This window comes from Ornithorhynchus anatinus, chromosome 4 (assembly GCF_004115215.2).
Source record: "Ornithorhynchus anatinus isolate Pmale09 chromosome 4, mOrnAna1.pri.v4, whole genome shotgun sequence".
Taxonomy (NCBI): Eukaryota; Metazoa; Chordata; class Mammalia; order Monotremata; family Ornithorhynchidae; genus Ornithorhynchus; species Ornithorhynchus anatinus.
Genome location: NC_041731.1, coordinates 135,473,511 through 135,498,141, shown reverse-complemented (window position 1 = coordinate 135,498,141; position 24,631 = coordinate 135,473,511). Strand labels below are relative to the sequence as shown.

At 50.0% G+C, this 24,631-nt stretch overlaps 1 protein-coding gene across 7 annotated transcripts in view; it reads left to right on the top strand.

Moving 5' to 3' along the window:
- Window positions 1-24,631, top strand: part of NSD2 (nuclear receptor binding SET domain protein 2) — a 104,209-nt gene that overhangs the window by 16,378 nt on the left and 63,200 nt on the right. For 6 of the 7 annotated variants that reach the window (XR_005659975.1, XR_003758875.1, XM_029063146.2 and 3 more), the window contains exon 2: window positions 10,310-10,926. Coding sequence is in view for 5 of the 7 variants with exons in the window: in XM_029063146.2 (XP_028918979.1) it covers window positions 10,339-10,926 (588 nt within the window). In the remaining 2 variants the exon portion in view is untranslated. Of the gene's footprint in view, window positions 1-9,197; window positions 9,235-10,309; window positions 10,927-24,631 lie in introns of those variants that run through there. The other variant, XM_029063147.2, reaches the window with a different exon arrangement.

Genomic DNA, 24,631 nt, shown 5'->3' with positions numbered 1-24,631 from the left:
ACTGAAGCCCGGAGAAGTGTAGTGACTTGCTCAAGGTCACCCAGCAGGCAAGTGGCAGAGTCGGGATTAGGACTCAGATCCTTGTAGTATCCATTAGGCCTCATAACTTCTGTTCCTCAGTTTGCCCCTCTGAATAGTGCACTTAGTACAGTGCTCTGCAGTAAGCGCTCAATAAATATGATTGAATGAATACTCTCCCAAGTGCTTCTATCAGCCAGTCGTATTTGAGTGCTTACTGTGTGCAGAGCACTGTACTAAGCACTTACGGCATGGCTTAGTGGAAAGAGCATGGTCTTGGGAGTCAGAGGATGTGGGTTCTAATCCCCGCTCTAATCCCGGCTCTGCAACTTTTCTGTTGAGTGACCTTGGGCAAACCACTTAACTTCTCTGTGCCTCAGTTACCTTATCTGTAAAATGGGGATTGAGTGTGACCCCAATGTGGGACAACCTGATTACCTTATATATACCCCAGTGCTTAGAACAGTGCTTGGCACATAGTAAGCATTTAACAAATACCATAATAATAATAATTATTATTATTACTGCACTATAACAGAGTTGGTAGCTTCGTTCCCAGCCTACAGGGAGCTCAGAGGGTAGAAAATTCAATAAATCCAGTTGAGTGATTCTTCATTTTGCTGCTGTTCTTGCCCCGGGGAAGGGAGAGGCGAGAGAGGCTCTGCATCTGCCAGAGCCCTCTGTCAGTTTTCACTTGTGGGCATCATCTGGGTATCCTATGTGTGTTCTTCTGGCTTTTTGGGTTGCGTCTTTGATGAGAAGAGCAGATGTCTGAGCACCTTGGCAGCGTGGGAAGGGTAGGGTGGGCTGAATTCCTGCTCTGGTAGGGACCTGAAACGTCAAAGCTGCCCCGGCGGGAAGGCTGAGTGAAACTTTTGGTCAGTCAGGCAAGTAGGCTGCTGGGACTCTTCTAAACATGCATCACACGCACTGTAACAATAATTATGGTATTTGTTAAGCGCTTACTATGTGCTAGGCACCGTACTAAGCACTAGGGTGGATACAAGCAAATCGGGTTGGATGCAGTCCCTGTCCCACGTGGGGCTAAGAGTCTTGATCCCCATTTTACAGATGAGGGAACGGAGACCCAGAGAAGTGAAGTGACTTGCCCAAGATCACCCAGCAGACAAGTGGCAAAGCCGGAATTAGAACCCATGACCATCTGACTGGCAAGCCTGTGTGTGGTCTGTCCACTAGGTCGCACTGTATTGCTTGTGCCTAGCTCACTGGCCCGAGGAGTTACCAGGGAGTTTACCCCCAGGAGAGTTTCACTCATTTGCTCCTGCCAAATTCCACTTTGTCTTCCAGTTTCCTTAGTTGGGGGTGGTGTGGCGGGCCCGATCCCCTCTGCTGGAATCCCAGAAGCCTCTCTGGAGGTCACTTTAGGCCTCTGCCTGCTCCCCTGTCTGGGTCGGTAGCCTCATGGTTTCACTTCTGGTCCCTAATCTGTTAGGGGCCTGGCCTGTTTATGGGAGAAGGATGCAGGGGCCCAGGTCAGCTTCGAGGAAATGCCCATTGCCTTAGGGAGAAGCGGGGGAGGACCCTGGAATTCCTGCCGCCTCCTCTACCGCACTACTCCTGGGGATAGGCTAGGCTAGTCCCTTTATGTGGGCGAGTGAAAGGTTGGCTGACTTTCAAGGATCCTTTAAAGGCTGCAAATGACACACCATTCCTAGAGAATTTCCTTGTTTTTATAGTTGTGGTTTTTTTTTAAAGGGTGACATTCACAACCCTAGAAAGCCAGTCTGATTACGTGTGGCTCGGAGCCCTTCTGGTGGTAGCTGTGTTTCTTCGGGGGGGCGGGCGTGGTGGCTCTGCGAAGGAGCCAGTTTTGGGGAGACTCGAAGTTTTAATGGAGTTCTGAGGGCAGGAGGCAGGGAGCCCCTCACTGCCAGGCTAATTTGGAATGGGGAAGTGACCCAGTGCATCCCAACCGTGATCACTATAGACGGGGCCAATCGGTCCCGGAAATTTGGGATGCTGCAGCGGCTTGGAACCAGCTGGCCCCTGGAGCGACCCGCAGCCCTGCTTGCCCTGCAGGGATCTGGCCTAGCTGTGGCTGTTCAGAGACCCCTGGGGCAGGTGGGTGAGTAGACAGGCTGGAGGACAGGCCATCTGGGGATGACTCTGGCCAGACTCCATCTGCAGGCAACTGGGGTCCCTCAGAATCTTGTGGGGAGCACATTCTTCTCTCTTTTCCCCCAGCCCTTCTACCCATCGGGACCTATGTGGAGCTCCAGAGGCTCAGTCGGTGTGGGACCCTGCCCCCCGAGTCTGCCAGCTTGCTCTTTGGAGGCGGGAGGAGACTCATTTCCCCAGGAGGGACAGCATGTGGCCTCTGGGTTCAGTGATCTTACTTCCATTTAAGAATACACTTTGGTTTTCCTCAAGAAGTTAATGTGGTTTACAGACTTCTCTGAACCCTGTGGGGTTAAGCTGGAAAGTGAGATTGATCTGAAGAGAAGCTGTTAGAAGCAGCATGACCTAGTGAAAACAGCATGTGCCTGGGAGTCAGAAGGACCTGGATTCTAATTACCTGTTACCTAATCTGTAAAATTAGACTGTAAACCCATGATTAGACTGTAAACCCGTCAGTGGGCAGGGACTGTCTTTGTCTGTTGCCGATTTGTCCATTCCAAGCGCTTAGTACAGTGCTCTGCACATAGTAAGCGCTCAATAAATACTATTGAATGAATGAATGAATAAAATGGGGATTAAGACTGTGAGCCCCATGTGGGACAGTGTCCAGCCTGATTAGCATGCTGTCTATCCCAGCGCTTAGTCCGGTGCTTGCACATAGTAAGCGCTTAATACATACCATAAAAAAAAGCAGCTGTGGAACCTGCGACCATGTAATTGAGGTGCAGATCTGCTAGTCTGCTTTGGAAACTTTAGAAGGGATCCAGGTCAGATCAGTGGGAATTCCCATTTGCTACAATGAAAAAAAATCAACCCTCAGAATCCTGGTTTCTTAGTTTGGTCACTGCTTCAGGGGAATCATTATTTCCTAACTAGAAGGAAGGAATGGTGCTTGGAGATTTACGAGTCTTCTCTGAAAATGGGTTTCAAACGAGGGTCGATCTGCAATTTAATCGTTGTCATCAGTGGTATTTATTGAGCACTTAGTGGGCAGAACACTGTACTGTGTGCTTGGGAGAGTACAATATAACAGAATTGGTAGATATTTTCCCCGCCCACAATAAGCTTACTGACTAGAGACTTTATCCCTCTTGTTTCTTCTTTCTTTGTTCCTTTTGTCTTCATTTTGCTTTGTTTTCCTTATAATTCCTAATGATTATGGCATCTATTGACAGTTTACTCTGTGCCATGCCCTGGAGTTGATAGAAGGTGAAATGAGAGCAGAAATGGTCTCAGTTCCTTCTAGACTGTATAAGCTCGTTATGGTCAGGGAACGAATCCACTAATTCTGTTAGTGTTCTCTTCCAAGCGCTTAGTACACTGCTTTGCACATAATTATAATTGTGGTGTTTTAAGTGCTTACAGATGACAGACACTGCTCTAAGCAATGGGGTAGATACAAGACAATTGGGTTGGACACATTCCGTGTCACTCATAGGGCTTATAGTCTTAAACCCCATTTTACAGATGAGGAAATTGAGGCCCAGAGAAGTGAAGTGACTTGCCAGTGGCCACACAGCAGACATGTGACAGATCCAGCATTAGAACCCTTGGTGAACTCAATCGTTCCCACTGCTTCATTTATCATCTCTATGCAGATGACACCCAAATCTACATCTCCTCCCCTGTTGTCTCTCCCTCCCTTCAGGCTCATATCTCCTCCTACCTTCAAGACATCTCCACCTGGATGCCCGCCTGCCACTTAAAACTCAACAGGTCCAAGACTGAGTTCCTTATCTTCCTTCCCAAACCCCGTCCTCTCCTTGACTTTGCCATCACTGGGAACAGCACTTGCATCCTTCCCATCTCACAAGCCTGCAACCTTGGTGTCATCCTGGACTCTGCTCTCTCATTCACCCTACTCTTCCAATCTATCACCAAAACCTGCCGGTCTCACTTTTACAACATCACCAAGATCGGCCCTTTCCTCTCCATCCAAACCGCTACCTTTTTAGTACAATCACTCATCATTATTCCGACTGGATTACTGCCTCAGCCTCTTTTCTGACCTCCCAACCTGCTGTCTCTCCCCACTTTAGTCTGTACTTCTCTGCTGCCCGGATTATCTTTCTACAGAAATGCTCTGGCCATGTCACCCCCTCCTCAAAAACCTCCAGTGGTTGCCTATCAACCTTGGCATGAAGCAAAAACTCCTCACTGTTGGCTTCAAAGCTCTCCATCCCCTTGCCCCTTCCTCCATCACCTCCCTTTTCTCCTTCTGCATACCAACCCGCATACTCCAATCCTCTGCCGCTCACCTCCTCACTGTGCCTTGTTCTCGCCTGTCCTGCGGTCGACCCCGGCCCAAGTCCTACCTCTGGCCTGGAATGCCCTCCCTCCTCACATCCACCAAACTAACTCTCTTTGCTCCTTCAAAGCCCTACTGAGAGCTCACCTCCTCCAGGAGGCCTTCCCAGACTGAGCCCTCCTGTTCCCTCTGCCCCTCCTCCCCTCCCCATCGCCCCTATTCCCTCCCTCTGCTCTACTCCCTTCCCCACCCCACAGCATTTATGGGAAGCAGCGTGGCTCAGTGGAAAGAGCACGGGCTTTGGAGTCAGGGCTCATGAGTTCGAATCCCAGCTCTGCCACTTGTCAGCTGTGTGACTGTGGGTGAGTCACTTAACTTCTCTGTGCCTCAGTTCCCTCATCTGTAAAATGGGGATTAAGACTGTGAGCCCCACGTGGGACAACCTGACTCCCCTGTGTCCACCCCAGCGCTTAGAACAGTGCTCTGTACATAGTAAGCGCTTAACAAATACCAACATTATTATTATTATTATTAGCATTTGTGCATATATGTACAGTTATTATTCTGTTTATTTTATTAATGATGTGTATACATCTATAATTCTATTCATTTTGGTACTATTGATGCCTGCCTACTTGTTTCGTTGTGGTATCTGTCTCCCCCTTCTAGACTGTGAGCCCGTTGTTGGGTAGGGATTGTCTTTAACTGTTGCCGAATTGTACTTTCCAAGTGCTTAGTACAGTGCTGTGCACACAGTAGGTGCTCAGTAAATATGATTGAATGAATGAACACAGGTCCTTCTGATTCGCAGGACTGTGCTTTATCCATTAGGCCACACTGCTTTTCTGTAAGTGCTCAGTAAATACTCTTGATTCCTCTATCTCCTCTCCAATATACAGAAGAGGAAACTGAGGCCTGGGAGGTTAAGCGACTTGCACAAGGCCATACAACAAGCCAGTGGTAGAGCTGAAGCTTGAACCAATGTCTCCCAACTCCCAGGCCTGAGCTTTTTCCACTAGGGCACGTTTCTCTAGCCCATCCTTCTCTCCTTTTTCCTTGTCTTCTTGCTCTCTTCCTTTCTACATTCTCTTCTCCTCTTGTCTTCTGTCTCGTATTCTGCCCCTTAGCCCTCTATTCTCCTGATGTACCTATTCTCTCGGCTGCCCACCATTCTTCACCCCGAGTCTCCAATCTCTGCCCGTCCAATTTCTTCCACACATCTCCTGGTCTGACATTTGGACTTTTCCTTCTTCTCACAAGCCAACACCCTTTTCTGTGTGTTTGAAGGTATTTCTCCCCCACCTGCCTTTCTTTACTGCTGTTTCTGGATGAGAGAGGGAGGGGGAGGGAGAGAGACACCTCATCTCCTTCATTCATTCAATAGTATTTATTGAGCGCTTACTATGTGCAGAGCACTGGACTAAGCGCTTGGAATGTACAAATCGGCAACCGATACAGTCCCTGCCCTTTGACGGGCTTAAAGTCTAATCGGGGGAGACGGGCAGACAAGAACAATGGCAATAAATAGAGTCGAGAGGAAGAACGTCTCATTAAAACACTGGCAAATAAATAGAATCAGGGTGATGTACATCTCAGTAAACAAAATAAGCAAATAGGGTGCTGAAGATATATACAGTCGAGCGGACGAGTACAGTGCTGAGGGGGTGGGACGGGAGAGGGGGAGGAGGAGAGGGAAAGAGGGGAGAAGAGGGTTTAGCTGCGGAGAGGTGAAGGGGGGGTAGAGGGAGCAGAGGGAAAAGGGGGGAGCTCAGTCTGGGAAGGCCTCTTGGAAGAGGTGAGCTTTAAGTAGGGATTTGAAGAGGGAAGAGAATTAGATTGTCTGAGGTGAGGAGGGAGGGCATTCCAGGACCGCAGGAGGATGTGGCCCAGGGGTTAAAGGCGGGATAGGCGAGACCGAGGGACGGTGAGGAGGTGGTCGGCAGAGGAGCGGAGCGTGCGGGGTGGGCAGTAGAAAGAGAGAAGGGAGGAGAGGTAGGAAGGGGCAAGGTGATCTCCTGCCCAGTCTTTGCTGGCAACATGTCGAAGCTTGCCATGAAGGCTGGTACAAGCAACCCTTCCTTCCCTCTGTGCTCATGTTGGGTTTGAGGCAGGAGATAACAGGTGGTGGCAGATGCAGTTGGTGTTTTCCGCTTCTGACCTGCTGTGGCCCGGCGTCCCTTGTGGGAGGGTAGGAGGGCGGGCGGGGAGATGAGTGTTCAGGAGCAGCGGCGGTTGGTTGCTGCCATGGCTTGTATGCGTGGTCATGGAGGGTCAGAGTCCCTGAGCTTGCTGGGGGGGCGGGGGAGCGGTGGCAGCCTTCTGACCCAAGATGGCGGGAGCTCCAAACCAGTCAAGGGCACCAGACCGCCACACCGTCCAGCTGGAGAGGGCCGGGGGCCTGAACCGATCAACAAGAGGCTCTCCACAGAGCCCTCGGGAGATCCACTTTCCAATCACCTCCCAGTTACGACTCCCCTAAGGCCGTCCCGGACAGGAGTTCTGGCCCCGGCCCTGCCCTCCCTCCCCTGCCACCGGTGAATGGCTGGCTGGCTTTCTTCCAAGGAGCGGGCAGCTGGGTCACGGGTTTGTCTGGGGGAGGGGTTGCTGCAGTGGCTTTGGCCATGTAACAGATGTGCACGTGTCCCAGTTGGGGGCTCGGGCACCGCAGGGCAATGTCCAGCTCTTAATTCCGTCAGATCGGGTGCTCGAGGCCGTAGAGGATCAGGGGCCGGGCCTGGCTTATCTGTCTTCCAGTCCTGGGGCAGGCTTGCAGTCATTCAATCAATCAATCATACTATTGGGTGTTTCCTGTGTAATAATAATAATAATGGTATTTTATAAGTGCTTTGTGCTAAGCCCTGTTCTAAGCGCTGAGGTAGATAAAAGGTCATCAGGGTGTCCCACTTGGGGCTCACAGTCTTAATCCCCATTTTCCAGATGAGGCCACTGAGGCACAGAGAAGTTAAATGACTTGCCCCAGGTCACCCAGCAGATACATGGCGGAGCTAGGATTAGATCCCACGTCTTCTGACTCCCAAGCCCTGACTCTTTCCACTAAGCCATGCTGCTTCTTATGAAGGAGTGTACTAAGGTTACACAAGCATTTCTGGTATTTGGTCATGCAGTTCACCTAATAATAATAATAATAATGTTGGTATTTGTTAAGCGCTTACTATGTGCCGAGCACTGTTCTAAGCGCTGGGGGAGACACAGGGGAATCAGGTTGTCCCACGTGGGGCTCACAGTCTTAATCCCCATTTTACAGATGAGGGAACTGAGGCACAGAGAAGTTAAGTGACTTGCCCAAAGTCACACAGCAGACAAGTGGCCGAGCCGGGATTCGAACCCATGAACTCTGACTCCAAAGCCCGTGCTCTTTCCACTGAGCCACGCTGCTTCACTGATTCACAGGTTAAGGTTCACCTGTGAACCTTAATTCCCAGCAGGGAGTTGGACATGAACAAGATTGTCTTGTTAGCCATAACAGGAAAGTTGAAGGCCTTGCTTTTTGGATGGATTGTTAGAGATTCATTTTTCTCGTATTGGTTATGGAGGAACAGAGTAGATAGTCATGAGAAGCAGCTTGGCCTAGTGGCAAGAGCCTGGGCTTGGGAGTCAGAGGTCATGGGTTCTAATCCCCGCTCCGCCGCTTTGGGCAAGTCACTTCACTTCTCTGTGCCTCAGTTCCCTCATCTGTAAAATGGGGATTAAGTCTGTGAGCCCCACATGGGACAACCTGATTATCTTGTATTCCCCCCCCAGTGCTTAGAACAGTGCTTGTAAGCACTTAACAAATACCCTCATCATCCCAGTCGGGGGCGGAGTCTTCTGTGACAGTGCCTGTAGATTTAGCAATCCTTCCTAGAACTTCCTCCCATGTGGTGCTTGCATATGTGAAAGGACAGGAGCCATTTGCTCTGTTAGTTCTCCAGCTGTGCTCTCACACTCTCCTCATCTGTCAGCAGTACTTGTGACACGCCTGCTGTGTGAGGTGGTCCATTCTGGGCGTCCGGGCAGAACACAACACAAACGAGAGGACAAGCGGCCAAAGTAAAAATAGGGCAGCAGTGCCCTCTTCCCTCCCCTGTGGGCCTTGTTGCTGATGGGCCTCCCCATCGGCACCTGGTCGGGCCTCCCTGTGTCCACCCCAGAAGAGAGCTCCACACCCGTCTGGTGCCCAAGAAACAGCCCTGACGAGACCCGTCTTGAGGAGCCATTCAGGGCTGAAATTATAGTCAAGTCCCTTGCTTACCATGCAGGGTCTTTTTACAGTCATCGTTATGCTATCAAGAGCCTCTTCTAGGCTTGGCGCTGGGCTGGATGTGATACAAGCTAGTCAGATGGGACCCAGGCCCTGTCTCGCGTGAGGCCCACAGTTGACGGCGGGGTGGTGAGGGAGGAGAGACCAGGGATCTTCTTCCCCTTTTTATGCTGCAGAGAGGTCGGCCCGAGGAGGCTGGCTTCCTTGGCATCTTCGGGGGCAGAGCGGGGACGAGACCCCGCCGGCTTCCAACTCCCAGCTCCGGGGCCCTGCCTGCCGGAGAACCTGTAAAGACTTAAAGCTTTTAAATGCTTCCTCGAGTTTAATTTTTCACTTTTTCTTCAAAGAGTTTTTGCAGGCTTTTTTTCCCTGATCCTTGCAGATTTTCAAAATTTATCTTCTCTGCCCCAGCACTTGGGCACATCGTAAGTGCTTAACAAAAAGCACTGCCATAAAAAGACGGCATCAAATACCTGGAAAAACAGTTTTGAATGTCTAAAATCGCCTCGTTCCATTTTGATCCTCCAGAAGCGAAGTTTTTCTGAGTGGCTGTGAAAAAAACTGGATGGTGAGATGAAATGGGAAGGGATAAGAGGACAGAGATGATTGAGCTTGCAGAACACTCTATGCATACATGATGTTTTGTAATGTGACAACATAAAATAGTCACCTGCCACAAAAACTTTGGCTAGCTCTGTCCCCCACTCAGGAATTTGACCAATTAAACAAAACTGCATTCTTGATTGACAGTAATTGTTAGCTATCACACAATTTCCCGTTTCCCTCCCCCTTGTGACTTCTTCCTGTGGATCCCACGCTAATGGTGCTGTGTAGAATTACTTGCAAGGTTAGAATATTAGAGGTAAAGCAGAAGAGGTGTAAACCGGGTTCCCAAAAGCAACACTGCTTCTGTAAAATTTTGAGATTATGCTACTTAGAGCAATATATATTCCTTCTTTTTTTGAATTCAGTAGGATGAGAGGAAAGGAAGCATTTATAAAAATGCTTCATTTATACTGCCGTGTCTGAGGACTCTCATTCACAATCTTTCTCGTCGATCGATCTGTCAGGTGAAAGGCCAGGCCATGTAATTCTCCATGCTGTTTTTCTGAAAGGCCAAACTGTATTTGAAATCCTTGGTGAGGCCAGAACTGATCGTGGGTTAAGCAAGAGCTTGTAATTAGAAGTGGTATTTGAGAGTCTCTTCTGTTTTAGGCTTGTGAAGATTTCAGCCTTGTATTTATCTTTCAGTCAACTGCACTGTTGTTGATCTAAAACTGTCCTGTCTCTCGGCAGCCCTTGCGTGCAGAAGAGGCACGTTCTAGAACGTCTTGGGATTGTGAGACATCGAAGGCCTTATCACAGGGCTCCAGTTGGGCTGGGCAGAGTTAGTCTATTTTGGTTCAGACGTAGTCGATCAGTCAGTGGTGTTTATTGAGCGTCTGCTGTGAGCAGAGCACCATACTAAGCGCTTGGGAGTGTACAGTTTAACGTAGTTCGTAGACACGCTCCCTTTCCACCAAGAGCTTACACTCAGAGGGGGCGACCGATGTGAAAAAATTCCAGATATGGACTCGAGTGCTCTGGGACCCAGGGTGTTCCAAATTAATCTGGATGTTGGTGTGTTTCTTGTCTTGCTGTAGTGTGGTAACATTGGAAACGCCGGGACTGAATGGACTGTAGCATCAAAAGGGACCCTCCAACATTCCCCCCTCCAAAAATTGGAAACCCTATGAAAATGAAGCAGGTCCCGGAAATTCTCGGCAACGCCACCGGGAAGGCGCCGACCTGTGAAGTGAATCGCGAGTGTTCGGTCTTCCTCAGCAAAGCCCAGCTGCAGGACGGCGTCATGCCCAAGTTCAACGGCCACGACGCCCTGCCGTTCATTCCCGCCGACAAACTGAAGGACCTGACCTCTCGGGTGTTCAATGGCGAGTCCGGGGCGCAAGACACCAAGCTGCGCTTTGAGCCCCAGGAAATCAAGGGGATCGGGACGCCCCCCAACACTACGCCCATCAAGAATGGCTCCCCGGAGATCAAGCTGAAAATCACCAAGACCTACATGAACGGAAAGCCTCTCTTTGAGTCTTCCATTTGTGGTGACAATGGTGCCGACGTGTCCCAGTCGGAGGAGAAGGAGCAGAAACCTGAGAACAAGGCAAGGAGGAGCCGGAAAAGGAGCATCAAGTACGATTCTTTGCTCGAGCAGGGTCTTGAGGCAGCTATAATATCAAAGCCATCAAGTCCCCTTGGAAAAAAGGTACTCTCCCTGTCTGCGGGGTTTCTCATTGGTTGGGACCTGCTTTGGGGGCTGGGGCGGGGGTGTTAATGGTGCCAGGGGAGGGGGCAGGAGAGGTGGCGAACCGAAAGGGTGGTCTAGTAAGGTGGGGCCTCGACCACGTTGGATGGAGAGCCGATGGGTGAGTGGAGGATGGGCTTTGGCCGCGGTGGGGGTTGCCGGCTGTCCGGGATTGCTGCTGGGGCCAGGCTGGATGGGTTTTACCAGCTTTTCCGAGAGCAGAGTTTATCGTCCCCCCACAGGTGGGGGAGGGAGGGAGAGAAGGAAGGAAGGAAAGGACTGCAGTTAGGTCCCCTGCTTGGGACTTTCATTGAATCATATTTGAGCGCATACTGTATACAAAGAGTTGAACTAAGTGGGTTCACTTAGAGTTACACCCTCTTTCATGGCTCTTGACTCTGCTTCTTTATTTGTCATTATCACCATCACCGTGATTTTACTAATGATGATGATAGTAATAATGATGCTATTTGTTAAGTGCTTACTATGTGTCAAGCACTGTTCTAAGCACTGGGGTAGGTACAGGTTAATCCACTCATATACAGTTAGAGAAGCAGCGTGGCTCAGTGGAAAGAGCACGGGCTTTGGAGTCAGAGGTCATGGGTTTGAATCCCTGTCCCGCCGTTTATCAGCTGTGTGACTGTGGGCAAATCACTTAACTTCTCTGTGCCTCAGTTCCCTCATCTGTAAAATGAGGATTAAAACTGTGAGCCCCACGTGGGACAAGCTGATCACCCTGTATCTCCCCCAGCGCTTAGAACAGTGCTCTGCACATAGTAAGCGCTTTACAAATACCAACATTATTATACAGTCCTTATCCCACATGAGGCTCCAGTCTAAGTAGGAGAGAGAAGAGGTATTGAATCCCCATTTTTACAGTTGAAGAAACTGAAGCACAGAAAAGTTAGGTGATTTGCCCAAGGTCACACAGCAGGCAAGTGATGGATTAGGGATTAGAACCCAGGACCTCCGACCCCTAGCATATGCTCTATTCCTTGGGCTTCACTGCTTTATCACACTTCAACCAGCTTATGGGTGGATGTAGGACACATTTAATGAGACTCTATTGAGGGAGAGTCAGTCGTATTTATTGAGCGCTTACTGTGTGCCAAGCACTATACTAAGCACTCATTCACAGTAAGCACTTGGGAGAGTACAATGTAATGAACACATTCCCTGCCCACAGTGAGCTTTTAGTCTAGAGGGGAAGACAGACAATATAAATAATAGATATTTACTATATAAAATAACATTTAATATGTTAATTTAATGATATAACAAATATAAGAGGGGAATGGACAGAGGGAGAATGTCAGGGCATTGCAGAAGGAAGTGGGAGAAGAGGAAAGGAGGATTTAGTCAGGGAAGGCCTCTTGGAGATGTGCCTTGAATAAGGCTTTGCATGGGGGGAGAGTCATTGTCCATTGGTTATGAAGAGGAAGGGCATTCCAGGCCGGAGGCAGATGTGGGTGAGGATGGGAGGCGACATAGATGAGACGAAGGTACAGCGTTAGCAGGTTAGCGTTAAAGGAGTGAAGTGTGCGGGCTGGGTTGTAGGAGAGTAGCGAGGTGAGTTAGGAGGGGACAAGGAGAGTGAGGGCTTTAAAGCTGATGGTAAGGAGTTTCTGTTTGATGTGGAGTTGGATGGGAGACCACTGGAGGTTCTTGAGAAGGAGTGGGGAAACATGGCTGAACGTTTTTGTAGGAAGATGATCTGGGCAGCAGAGTGAAGTACGGACTGGAGTGGGGAGAGACGGGAGACAGGGAGGTCAATAAGAAGGCTGATATAGTAATCAAGGAGGGTTAGGTTAAGTGCTTGGACTAATTTGGCAGCAGTTTGGATGGAGAGGAAAGGGTGAATTTTAGTGATGTTGTGAAGGTTGAACCTAAAGATTTAGTATTGGAATGAATATGTGGGTTGAATGTGGGTTGAGAGAGAGGAGTCAAGGATAGCACTAAGATTACGGCTTGTGAGACAGGAAGAATGGTGGTACCGTCTACAGAGATGGGAAACCCAAGGGAAGGACAGGGTTTGGGTGGGAAGATAAGGTGTTCTGTTTTGGACATGTTAAGTTTGAGGTGACAGCAGGATATCCAAGTACAGGTGTCTTTACGGTAGGAGGAAATGCGAGACTGCAGAGAAGGGGAGCGACCAGGGCTGGAGATGGAGATTTGGGAGTCATTCGCACAGAGGTGGTAGTTGGCACCATGGGAGTGATTGAGTTCTTCAAGGGAGTGGATGGAGATGGAGAATAGAAGGAGACCCACAAGTCAACCTTGAGGATTTTAGACTTGTCAGGCCAACCTTCTAGTCAGTTCTAGCTTTTGACCTCTCACTTCCATCCCCTTGGTCATCCTTTTCCCCCTGCTTGAAGCTCCCTCCCTTCCTGCTCCCTCCCTTCCTCCTCATATCAGACAGACCCCCCCTCCCCAGCTCTCCCCACCTTCAAATCCCTCCTGAAATCCCCCCTCAGTCAGTCAATCATATATAAGCTCTTACTGGTTGCAGAGCATTGTATTGGGAGTTGATAGACATATTCCCTGCCCACAGCAAACTTACAATCTAAAGGGGGAGACAGACGTTAATGTAAATAAACTACAGATGTGCACATAAATGCTGTGGGGTTCAGGCAGGGGCGAATAAAGGGTGCAAATCCAAGTTCCGGGGCAGCGCAAGAGGGAGTGGGCGAAGAAGAAAGGAGGGCTTAATCAGGGAAGTCCTCTTGGAGGAGACGCATCTTCAATTAGGTTTTGAAGGTCGGGAGAGTGAAGTAGGAGGACGTTCCAGGCCAGAGGCAGGATGTGGGCGAGAGGTTGGCAATGACTTAAGCGAGATTGAGGTTTAGTGAGTAGGTTGGCAATAGAGGACCAAAGCGTGCAGGCTGGGTTGGAGACAATGGTAGGAAGACAGTGAAGTAAAGCAGAAGGGAGCCGATGGAGTTTGTTTGATGTGGAGGTGGATGGGCAACCACCGGAGGTTCTTGAGCAGTGGGGAAGTATCAGTCGAATTAATGTTTTTGTAGAAAAATGGTCTGTGCAGCGGAGTGTAGTATGGATTCTACCCTGTTTAGTTTCCCAGTACCCTGAGCCCACCGTCCCTTCGGACAGCTCCAGCACCAAGGAATTTCTTTTCATATCAACGGCGTGGTGGGAAGTAACATGGTGTAGTGAGTAGAGCACGAGCCTGGAGTCAGAAGCTTGTGGGTCCTGGTCCCAGCCCCGCTGCTTGTCTGCTGTGTGACCTTGGGCAGGTCACTTTGCTTCTCTCTGCCTCAGTTTCTTTGTCTGTGGGATGGGGATTGTGAGCCCCATGTGGGACAGGGACTGTGTCCAACCCAATTTGCTTGTGTCCACCCCAATGCTTAATAAAGTGCTTGGCACACAGTAAGTGCTTAACAAATACCAGAATTATTATTATTGTGGAGAGTGTACATTGGTGTACACTCATTTATTCTGTAGACCGGAGCTATAAATGTTCTCGTCATCCCATCCATTCCCCGGCTAGTGGGAGCTCCTTAAGGGCTGGGAGAGTGTCATGTCATTCTGTACTTTCCAAGCACCTAGTGTAGTGTACCACCTCAAGTAGGCGCTCCCTGCCTGAACAGCAAACCACAAACTTTCCTCCTTCGTTTGTTGTTGACCCCAGCCAGTTCGATTGCTTGCTGACCCCAGCTAATTCATTCGCTGCAGATTGTCATCTCTGCTCTTTTTCTCCACTCTTCTCGTGTCTAGCTAGCTTCTTTGTCCCGACCCTTCCTATGTTGGTTGGGACGGAGTCCCTCTACCCACCTCTCCACACTCCAGAAGGCAGGGGCAGCTCTTTGATGCCTCCACGACCGACAGGACTTCTGGTGGTTTCCATAGGCCTTGGTGAAATGCAGGTGGGATGGTGGGGTCCCCGATTCTGTCCGACCCCAGCCTTCTCATTCTCTCCTTGCTACCTCCACCCAGCTGGCATTGACTGATCTCTGACCAGGCCTGCTGCCATAGGAGTCTCTGGAACTCTGGGCTTTCCCTCCCCTGCCCAGGCTCCTCCCAAGGCCATCTCGTTCACGAAGCCACCCCCACTCCTGTTTGCCCATTCAGTCTCTCTTCCTCCTCCTGGAACTGACAGTCTGAAGCCTGCCTCCTCCAGAAAGCTCTCCCTCAACTAATTTCCCCATTCCCCAATTTGTTTTTCCCCTCATTCATTCAGTCTTATTTAGTGAGCACTTACTGTGTGCAGAGAGCACTGTTCTAAGAGCTTTGGAGAGTATAACAATAAGCAGGCACATTCTTTGCCCACAGTGAGCTTACAGTCTAGATGGGGAGACAGATAGTAATAGAAATAAATACATTACATGTATTCATTCATTCAGTCATATTTGTTGAGTGCTTACTATATGCAGAGCACTGTACTAAGTGCTTGGAGAGTACAGTTCAGCAATAAAAAGAGGCAATCCCTGCCCACACCGGGCTTACAGTCTAGAACGGGGAAGACGCATTAAAACAAGTAAACAGGCATCAATATAAAAAAAAAAGATTATAGATGTATTCACATCAAAACAAGTAAATAGGCATCAATATAAATAGAATTATAGATACATGCACATACATAGGTGGTGTGGGGCTGGGAGGGGAAGAGCAAAAGGGAGCAAATCGGTGACGCGAAATGGAGGGGGAGCTGAGGAAAAGGGGGGCTTCGTCTGGGAAGGCCTTTTGGAGGAGGTGAGCCTTCAGTAGGTCTTTGAAGTGGGGGGAAGAGTGATTATTTGGTGGATTTGAGGAGGGAGTGCATTCCAGGCTAGAGGTAGGAAGTGGGCCAGGGGTTGACGGTGGGCCAGGTGAGATGGAGGCAAGTGCAAAGGTTAGCACCAGATGAGTGGAGTGTGTGGGCTGGGATATAGGAGGAGAGAAGGGAGGTGAGGTAAGAAGGGTCAAGGTGCTGGAGAGCTCTGAAGCCAATCGTGAGGAGTTTCTGTTTGATACGGAGGTTGATAGGCAACCACTGGAGATTTTTTGAGGAAGGCGCTGTACATAAGTGCTGAGGGACCGGGAGGGAGGATGAATAAAGGGAGCAAGTCAGGGTAATGCAGAAAGGAGTGGGAGAAGAAGAAAGAAGGGCTTAGTCAGGGAAGGCCTTTTAGAGAAGATGGGTCTTCAATAAGGCTTTGAAGGGGGAAAGAGTAATTGTCAGATTTGAGGAGGGAGGCTGTTCCAGGCCAGAGGCAGGATGTGGGTGAGGGGTGGGCAGCAATTTTTTTGCCGGGGGAGGGAGGTGGCAGTGGCGCCTTTATTATATACAGAAAAACAGCATTTAAATATATTTAGCTCAATTTGGTTGACAGTTCCTTAGCCTTGGCTTTCTCCAGCTTGACAATTCGAGCCGCTGATTTTGGCTCCAGGACATTGCCACCCCATTGAGAAAGGACCTCGTCATATATGTCTTTATAGGAGAGTCTCCCTTAACTTGGCCAGGTTCCCTTTATCCTCAGGGTTAACTTGTGTGAAGGTGAGACTGATGCACGTCTTCCTCTGAATTTGGCATCTCAGCCTGGCCTTATTCTTAAGGCTGCAATAGGGAACCCCCATTTTATGATCTGTCATCTGTAAAATGGGGATTAACTGTGAGCCTCATGTGGGACAACCTGATTACCCTGTATCTCCCCCAGCACTTAGAACAGTGCTCTGCACATAGTAAGCGCTTAACATACCAACATTATTATTATTATTATTATTATTATGACACAAGGCGGGCAAGAAGACAGCCTGATCAGTGGGTTCCACATCTCATTCTCGTTTTCCATCAGGGTAGTAACCATGTCAACATCTGCTCTGAGAACAGCGGGTCTCTTGGTAGGTTCATCCCCTCTGCCTGCAGCTTTCTGCTCACTCGGCCAGAAGCCTTTCTTCTCTTGACATTCTTGTCATTTTTTGTGTGGATTTGTACATTCACATCTCAGTCCATATCGGTCTGGCTTGTAGCTTCGCTCTGTCCCCGGCGGCTCCGCCCAGCAGCTCCATTAAATTTCTGTCCTTCTCACGTGATCCAGGACGCAGATCAGAGAAGCAGCGTGGCTCACTGGAAAGAGCACGGGCTTTGGAGTCAGAGGTCATGGGTTCGAACCCCGGCTTTACCACTTGTCAGCTGTGTGACTTTGGGCAAGTCACTTAACTTCTCGGTGCCTCAGTTACCTCATCTGTAAAATGGGGATTAAGACTGTGAGCCCCACGTGGGACAACCTGATTCCCCTGTGTCTACCCCAGCGCTTAGAACAGTGCTCGGCACATAGTAAGCGCTTAACAAATACCAACATTATTATTATTATTATTATCAGAGCCTACGAAACACCAGGGGGCCGGCTCACTTCCCCATCTGCGATTGCCTTGCCGGCCGGGTGTGAACGGCCTATTTTCTACAACAGGCCGTCCAGGCCCCCCAGCTGGCCCCCCTGGTTCTGTAGGTGGGCTTGGCCTGGGAAGACTCCAACTTGGATGGGAAAAGGGGCTGAAAACCCTTGATGGCTCAAGCCACATTTCATTCATTCATTCAATCATATTTATCGGACGCTTACTGTGTGCAGAGCACTGTACCTAGTGCTTGAAAAAGTACAATAGAACAATAAACAGATACATTCCCTACCCACAGTGAACTTTCAGTCTAGAATGGAGGACAGACATTAATATAAATAAATTACAGATATGGACATGAGTGCTGTGGGGCTGGGAGCGGGAATGAATAAATGAATGAATAAAGAGACCAAGTCAGGGCAACGTAGAAGGGAGTGGGAGGAGGAAAGTGGGGCTTAGTCAGGGAACCTCTTGGAGGAGACGTGCCTTCAATAAGGCTTTGAAGGTGGGGTGAGTAATCGTGTATCAGATCTGAGGAGGGAGAACATTCCGGGTCAGAGGCAGCACGTGGGTGAGAGGTCGGTGGCAAAATAGATGAGATGGAGGTACACTGAGAAGGTTGGCATTAGAGGAGCGAAGTGTACGGTCTGAGTTGTAGTAGGATTGGATGTAGTTTTGCTGGGTTTTTCTTTCTCTGGTTCTGATAATCAAAACCTGACTGGCCAAGGGATGAGGGTCTTTTATATCAGGGAACCTAAGATCCTGGGACCCAGGAGGAATTGGTCATTCTTTTCCCACCCCCATGCCCCAACACTTCGGGTCAATAAAGCAGCATGGCCTAATGGATAGAGCACGGGCCTGGGACTCAGAAGAACCTGGGTGCTAATCTTGGCTCTGCCATTTGTCTGCTGTATGACCCTGATCAAGTCACTTCTCTGTGATTCAGTTCCCTCATCTGTAAAGTGGGGTTTAAGACTGTGAGCCCCATGTGGGACATGAACTATATCTGGCCGGATTAACTCGTATCTACCCCAGCACTGAGAACGGTACCTGACCCATAGCGCTTAAAAAATACCATTAAAAAAAATTTAACCAACACCAAAAAAAGAAGTGATCAGCTTGTATAATAATAATGATAGTACTTGTTAAGTGCGTACTATGTGCCAAGCCCTGTTCTAAGCACTGAGGTAGATACAAAGTAATCAGGTTGCCCCACATGAGACTCACAGTCTTAATCCCCATTTTACAGATGAGGTAATTGAGGCACAGTGAAGTGACTTGCCCAAGGTCACAGAGCAGACAAGTGATGGCTCCGGGACTAGAACCCAGGTCCTCTTGTCTCTAGGCCATGCTGCTTCTCTACTTGCTGCTTTTATCTACCCCAGTGCTCAGTAAAGTGCATGGCACACAGTAAGCACTTTATTATTATTATTATTATTATTATTATTATTTTTAAATGAATTGGCCATTAATTTTGATGTGGATTTTGTCAGGCTCTATTTGTGACAACTAATTCTCAGGTGGACATTGTTCAAGTGAAATGTTCTGCTGGAACTGTTGTGTTTTGGAAAACTACTTGGTTTGGAGAGGCAGAGAGGCGGAGGGAGATTGGTGCTGGGGGCTTCGGTTCCGGAGGGTGTCGCTGCCTTGCTCTTTCATATTGATCCCCCTTGGTTGAAAGCTCCCGACTATCAGGAGGACCACTGATTCCACCCTTTGTAGCTTTGCTTGCAAGATCAAGGCAGAAGGGATTTTCCTGGGTGGCCCCTCTCCTCTCAACTGTAAGTTGGGCCCTGTGTTGGTGCAAGGAGCCCCAGCAGGCCGGAGTGGCTTGTATTTAGAGAGCAGAATCTGCCAGGGTCTGGTCCCTGCCCCCCATGGCCCACAGCCCCCTTTGGGTCTGGGAGCTGCTGCAGTGGAGAAACCCTGCTGCTCCCTGCTCAGACTTAGGTGAGAACTGGGATGGTAGATGAATAGATGATGGGGAGAAGCGTCTGTGTGAGGGCACTGCTGTCAACATGACCCTTTTTCCACTTCTCCCTGTGGGGCACTGGCACTTTCCCTCCCCCACGGGGCAATAGCATTGGCATTTCCCTGGGCCTCAGACCCCCTTTCCCAGTGTAGCTAGGCTACAAGTCAGCCCCCTCAGCTTGGGGCCAGTGTGTCCGAGTCACCGGCAGCCAGCCGGTCTCCATGTCTCCACAGTCCCAGCTGCTGGGTGCTGGTTCTGTGGGAAACCCTCCGTGGAGCTTGCCCCTTGGTGCCGGGGCCTGGGACTTCTTGGGAGGGTGGGTGTCTTTCCTTTCCCTTTCTTCCTGGCCACCTCCTTCCAGGCCACCTTCTCCCTGGCCTTATTCAGTTCATCCCCTCATGCCTGCCGAGTTTGTTTTCTGAGTTGCGAAGCCCCCGTTCCTCCCTCCCTCCCCTCGGGTGCTGGGCCCCCAGCTCTTCCCCACTGCAGAGCATCTTGCATGGACCAGGGACAGGAGGTGGCCCAGCGCCCCCGGCCCTTTACTGAGCGCTTATTCCAAAATTGTCTTGCTCAGGGTTCAGGCTAGCTTTTAATAACTGTAGTATTTCAGCACTTAAAATGTGCCAAACAAACCTATTACATGGGACACCGTCCCTGTCCCTCGAGGGCTCAGCCAGAGAGGAAGAACAGGTACTGAATCCCTGTTTTACAGATGAGGAAACTGAGGCACAGAGAAGTGAAGTGACTTACCCAAGGTCACAGCAGGCGAGTGGCGGAGCTGAGATTAGAACCTAGGTCCTCTGACTAAGCCTATGCTCTTTCCATTAGGCCATACTGATTCTAATGGGCTGTAGCCATTTTTTAAGTTTTAGCCCCCATCTTGGCTCTTTAGACTGTAAGCTCATCATGGGGAGGAAGTGTGTCTTCTAATTCTGTTGGATTGTACTATCCCAAGTGCTTATTGCAGTTTTCTGGACATAAATACCACTGATTGATTGATTGAACTCATTGAATTAGCCTCAGTTGAGATTTGTGCAGTTTTACAGTAAGTCCTTGTCTTCTCCCAACCCAATTATGGCATCAGCCTCCTACTCGCAGCCCTTCCTGCTTCCATTCTTCCTCTAGCGTGGCTTAGTGGAAAGAGCCCCGGCTTGGGAGTCATAGGTCATGGGTTCTAATCCCAGCTCCACCACTTATCAGCTGTGTGACTTTGGGGAAATCACTTCTGTGCCTCAGTTACCTCATCTGTAAAATGGGGATTAAGACTGTGAGCCTCACGTGGGACAACCTGATCACCTTGTATCTCCCCCGGCGCTTACAACAGTGCTTGGCACATAGTAAGCATTTAACAACAAATACCATCATCATCCTCTCTGCCCATGCCTCCTCACTCCTCCACAAACTTCCAGTTGGTGCCTGTTCCTCTCTGCCTCAGTGCCAAGATAGAGTGTGGGCTAGGAGGACTATAATTCTAATCCCAGATCTGCCATTTGTCTGCTGGGTGACCTTGGGCAAGTCATTTCACTTCTTTGGACCCCATTCCTTTCATCTGCAAAATGGGGATTCAATACCTGTTCTTGTCCTTTGTACTTAGACAGTGAGCCCCATGTGGGCTCATAACAGGCAAGTGGCGGAGCTGAGAGTATTCAATTCATTCAACCGTATAGAGCCCAGATTCTGACTCCCAGGCCCGTGCTCTTTCTGTTAGGCCGAGGCAGGAGTAAGCACTCCATAGACTGTCACGGAATGATTATGGATAATCACTCTTTGGAACGTCACTTTTCTACCTGTTCCTTAATGCTTTAGCTGGCCTGTGCTTAGACGGCAGCTTCTTTGTGGGGGTTGCACATTCACCCCCCACCCAGGGGGGAGAAGGGGACTCAGGGCCTGGGACCCTGAAAGAGGGAAGATATCCAAAGACCTTCAGCTCATGCCTTTCGACTGATTGGGAAGCCCAGCACGGAGAGCAGGGGGAAAGGGACTGGGATGGCACCGTTTCCTCTCCAGAGGATCTAGCTGTCATAATAACAATAATAATAATTGTGTTATTTGTTAAGCACTACGTTCCAGGCACTGTGCTAACCTCTGGAGTAGATACAAGATGATCAGGTTGGACACAGTCCTTGTCCCACATGGGGTTCACAGGCTTATTCCCCATTTTACAGATGAGATGTTCTTCCCCTTGACTCTATTTGCCATTGTTCTTGTCTGTCCGTCTCCCCCGATTAGACTGTAAGCCCGTCAAACGGCAGGGACTGTCTCTATCTGTTGCCGACTTGTTCATCCCAAGCGCTTAGTACAGTGCTCTGCACATGGTAAGCGCTCAATAAATACTATTGAATGAATGAATAATTGAGGCTCAGAGAAGTGAAATGATTTGTGAGTCCGTCATTGGGGAGGGATTGTCTCTATCTGTTGCCGAATTGTACATTCCAAACACTTAGTACAATGCGCTACAAATAGTAAGTGCTTAATAAATACTATTGAATGAATGAATGAATTTGCCCAAGGTCACACAGCAGACAAGTGGCAGAGCCGGGACTGAAACCCAGGTCCTTCTGACTCCCAGGCCTGTACTCTATCTGTTTGGCCACGCAGTTTCTCTAATGAGATGGGCTCCAGGCATATTTTCACCACTCGCTGCAGTCGGTCATTGTCTCCTACTGGTCCTGTGGCCCATGTCTTTTAAAAAAATATCCCCACTTCAGAATTTGGTTTTCAAGCCATCATCATTGGTTGCGTTTTCAGCTAGCCCCTGCGCATGGCCCGGAATGGTTCTCCCCCTCCCCGGTGAAAGGTGCAAAGATGGATCGGGGCTGGGGTGTGCGGCCACTCCTTGGCCATCACACGGCCATGCTGGCATGGGCAGAGGCTGAGTGGAGGCCCCGGTCCCGGGCTCCTGTCGGCCGCCTGCCTGCTCCCAGAAACCCAGGGTGGCTTTAAGCAGCCAGACCGCCGTGATTGCCGCAAGCCGGAAATGTGAAAAAGGTCAGGAAGCAGCCCCGAGAACCCGCTCTTCAGGATTTGTCCAAACTTTTGATGCAGCTGGCCGATCTCCTGGGCTCTGGAGATAGGTTTGTGCGGTCTGCAGACGTTTGCCCAGAGGGCCAAGAAGGATGTCACCCAGGTTTGCAGGGTCGAAAAAGCCCCAAGGGCCCACTACCCCAAGTGGTGGAAAGCCCCATCTCTGGCCCTCCTCTAGCAATCCCCCAGTTACGGAGGGCCCCGCCACCATTGTGAAGTCCTGGTGGAGTATGGCCGGAATTTCATGGATGCCCCAGTGGGAGAGGGATCCTCCCCTTATCCGACTTGGCCTGTGAACTCCCAGGGAGCCACCTCCCATTCCTGGGACCGAGGTCCCACGTCAGGGCTTGGGGCCAGCTTTCCCTTATGATTAATCCACCAATCCATGGGGGTATTATTATTTATTATTATGGTGCCTGTTAAGTGCTTGCTTTGTTCCAAGCACCGTTCTAAGTCCTGGGGTAGATACAAGTTAATCAGGTTGGACACAGCCCCTGCCCCATCTGGAGGCTGCACTCTTATTCCTATTGTACAGATGATATAACTGAGACCCAGTGAAGTGACTTCCCCAAGCAGACATATGATGGAGCCAGGTTTAGAACCCAGGACCCTCACTCCCAGACCCATGCTCTAGCCACTAAGCCATGCTGCTTCTCTGGTATTTATTGAGCACTTACTGTGTACATCCTTCATTTCAATCCAGCCCCCTCTCACCCTCTGTGCGCCACCCCCTCCTTCCCCCCCCACCCCAACAGCAAGTCTGGTGACCTTCACCTAACTTCCCTATCACACTGCCCTCTAGGGCAGTGGTATATTCCTCACCGAGCAGGGAGAAGATGGCGTGGCAAAATAGATGACTTTCCTCTCTACCCCCATGGGTGGGTCTGGCAAGGGGGAAGTGCTTAAAGATCACTTAATACTGTCAGATGTTCACACTCGCTGATCCTCCAAATCCTGGAAGTTTTCTTAATCTTTTGGGATTTTACCTACCTTGTCTTTCTGCCTGTTGGCCTCTGTTGCTTTGCCTCCTACTTTGATCTAGAAAAGAAATTCAGTAGCCAAGTCAGGACGTTCAGTGGACAAGAAACATGACTAACCCAGCAGTGGTGGCCCTTGACCAGTAGCTCTGCTCCTCCTCTTTGGCTCTGGTGGGCTGCCCCTGTCTAAGAGCGGGACTCAGAGTGGTGCAGACCCACTCCCGAGGACTACCTGACCAGAGGAACGAGTTCCCTGTTGTGCCAGGGTCCTGGCAGGCTTGTTAGTGTCCCCATTGCCCCCATGCCAGAGGGCTTCTTTCTGTGGGTCGGTATCAGTGGGGACCACCATACCTTGGGTTGGGCAGAGTGCTGGGCACAGGTGGGATGGGATACCCTGACGGAACCAGGGGACCTTCTCCCAGAGAGATGGGCTTGCCCGTCCGGCCCACAGTTCACCATGGATGAAGGACGGCTTGGGCCCCATCTATAAACCCAGTTCAGATGGATTCCCCAGCCTACATCTCCCACCATCTGTTTGCAAGGTTTCCTTTTTGGCGGGTTGGCAGTTGGGGCTTGTGTTCACCACCCCCACAATTTTCCAGTGCATGGACCCGGGGAGTGGGGGCGGTTGAAAGTCACTCGTTTGTGTATCAGGGCGAATCTGAGTTTGCTACGCCTTCCCGCAACCACTCAACTGGGGCTCGGGCCGGGGGCCATTTCCTGAATCCTTCAGAGTCTTGGCCACTGGCCTGGCCACCTGAGGGGCCTCTGGCTGACCTTGGCTGTGCTTGGCAATGGGAGTCAGTCGGCTTAGGGCCTGGGGTCCTCGGGGTGGGTATAGGCTGTCTGTTCAGACCCAGGGTGGGTTCTGGGTGCAGAGACCAGGCAAACGGGAAAGGCTACCAACAACCCCATAGCGGAACTGGCTGGGGAGACCCTGGGCCTCGGAGAAAGATGCTTTCTCCACTTACCTGTAGATTGCTAAAAAAGCAGCGTGTGGGAAGAAGGGCAGGAGAAACTTGGAAAGCAGACTTGGAGGGGCTGATGGTGGTAGTGGTGGTGGAAGCCATGTGCTAGTGAGGCAGAAACAAAATGAAGACTGATGCCCAGTTAGTAATCCTTTGCAAGCACTAGTATGTGGAAACCCTTTCTGTTTCTTGGGATGGCATTTTGGCTCTCCGAATAAAGATCTTTTTGGAGAGCCACCTGAAATTTGGTAAATCCCTGCCCGAGATGACCAGATTTCATGGGGTTTTTTTTGGATTTTTTTGTTTCCCAGAACCCTTAATTGCCTGAACTGGTTTTGGTTTCCATTAGTTTGGAGGAGAAGCTGCCTCTGAAGCAGTGTGGTCTAGTGGAAAGA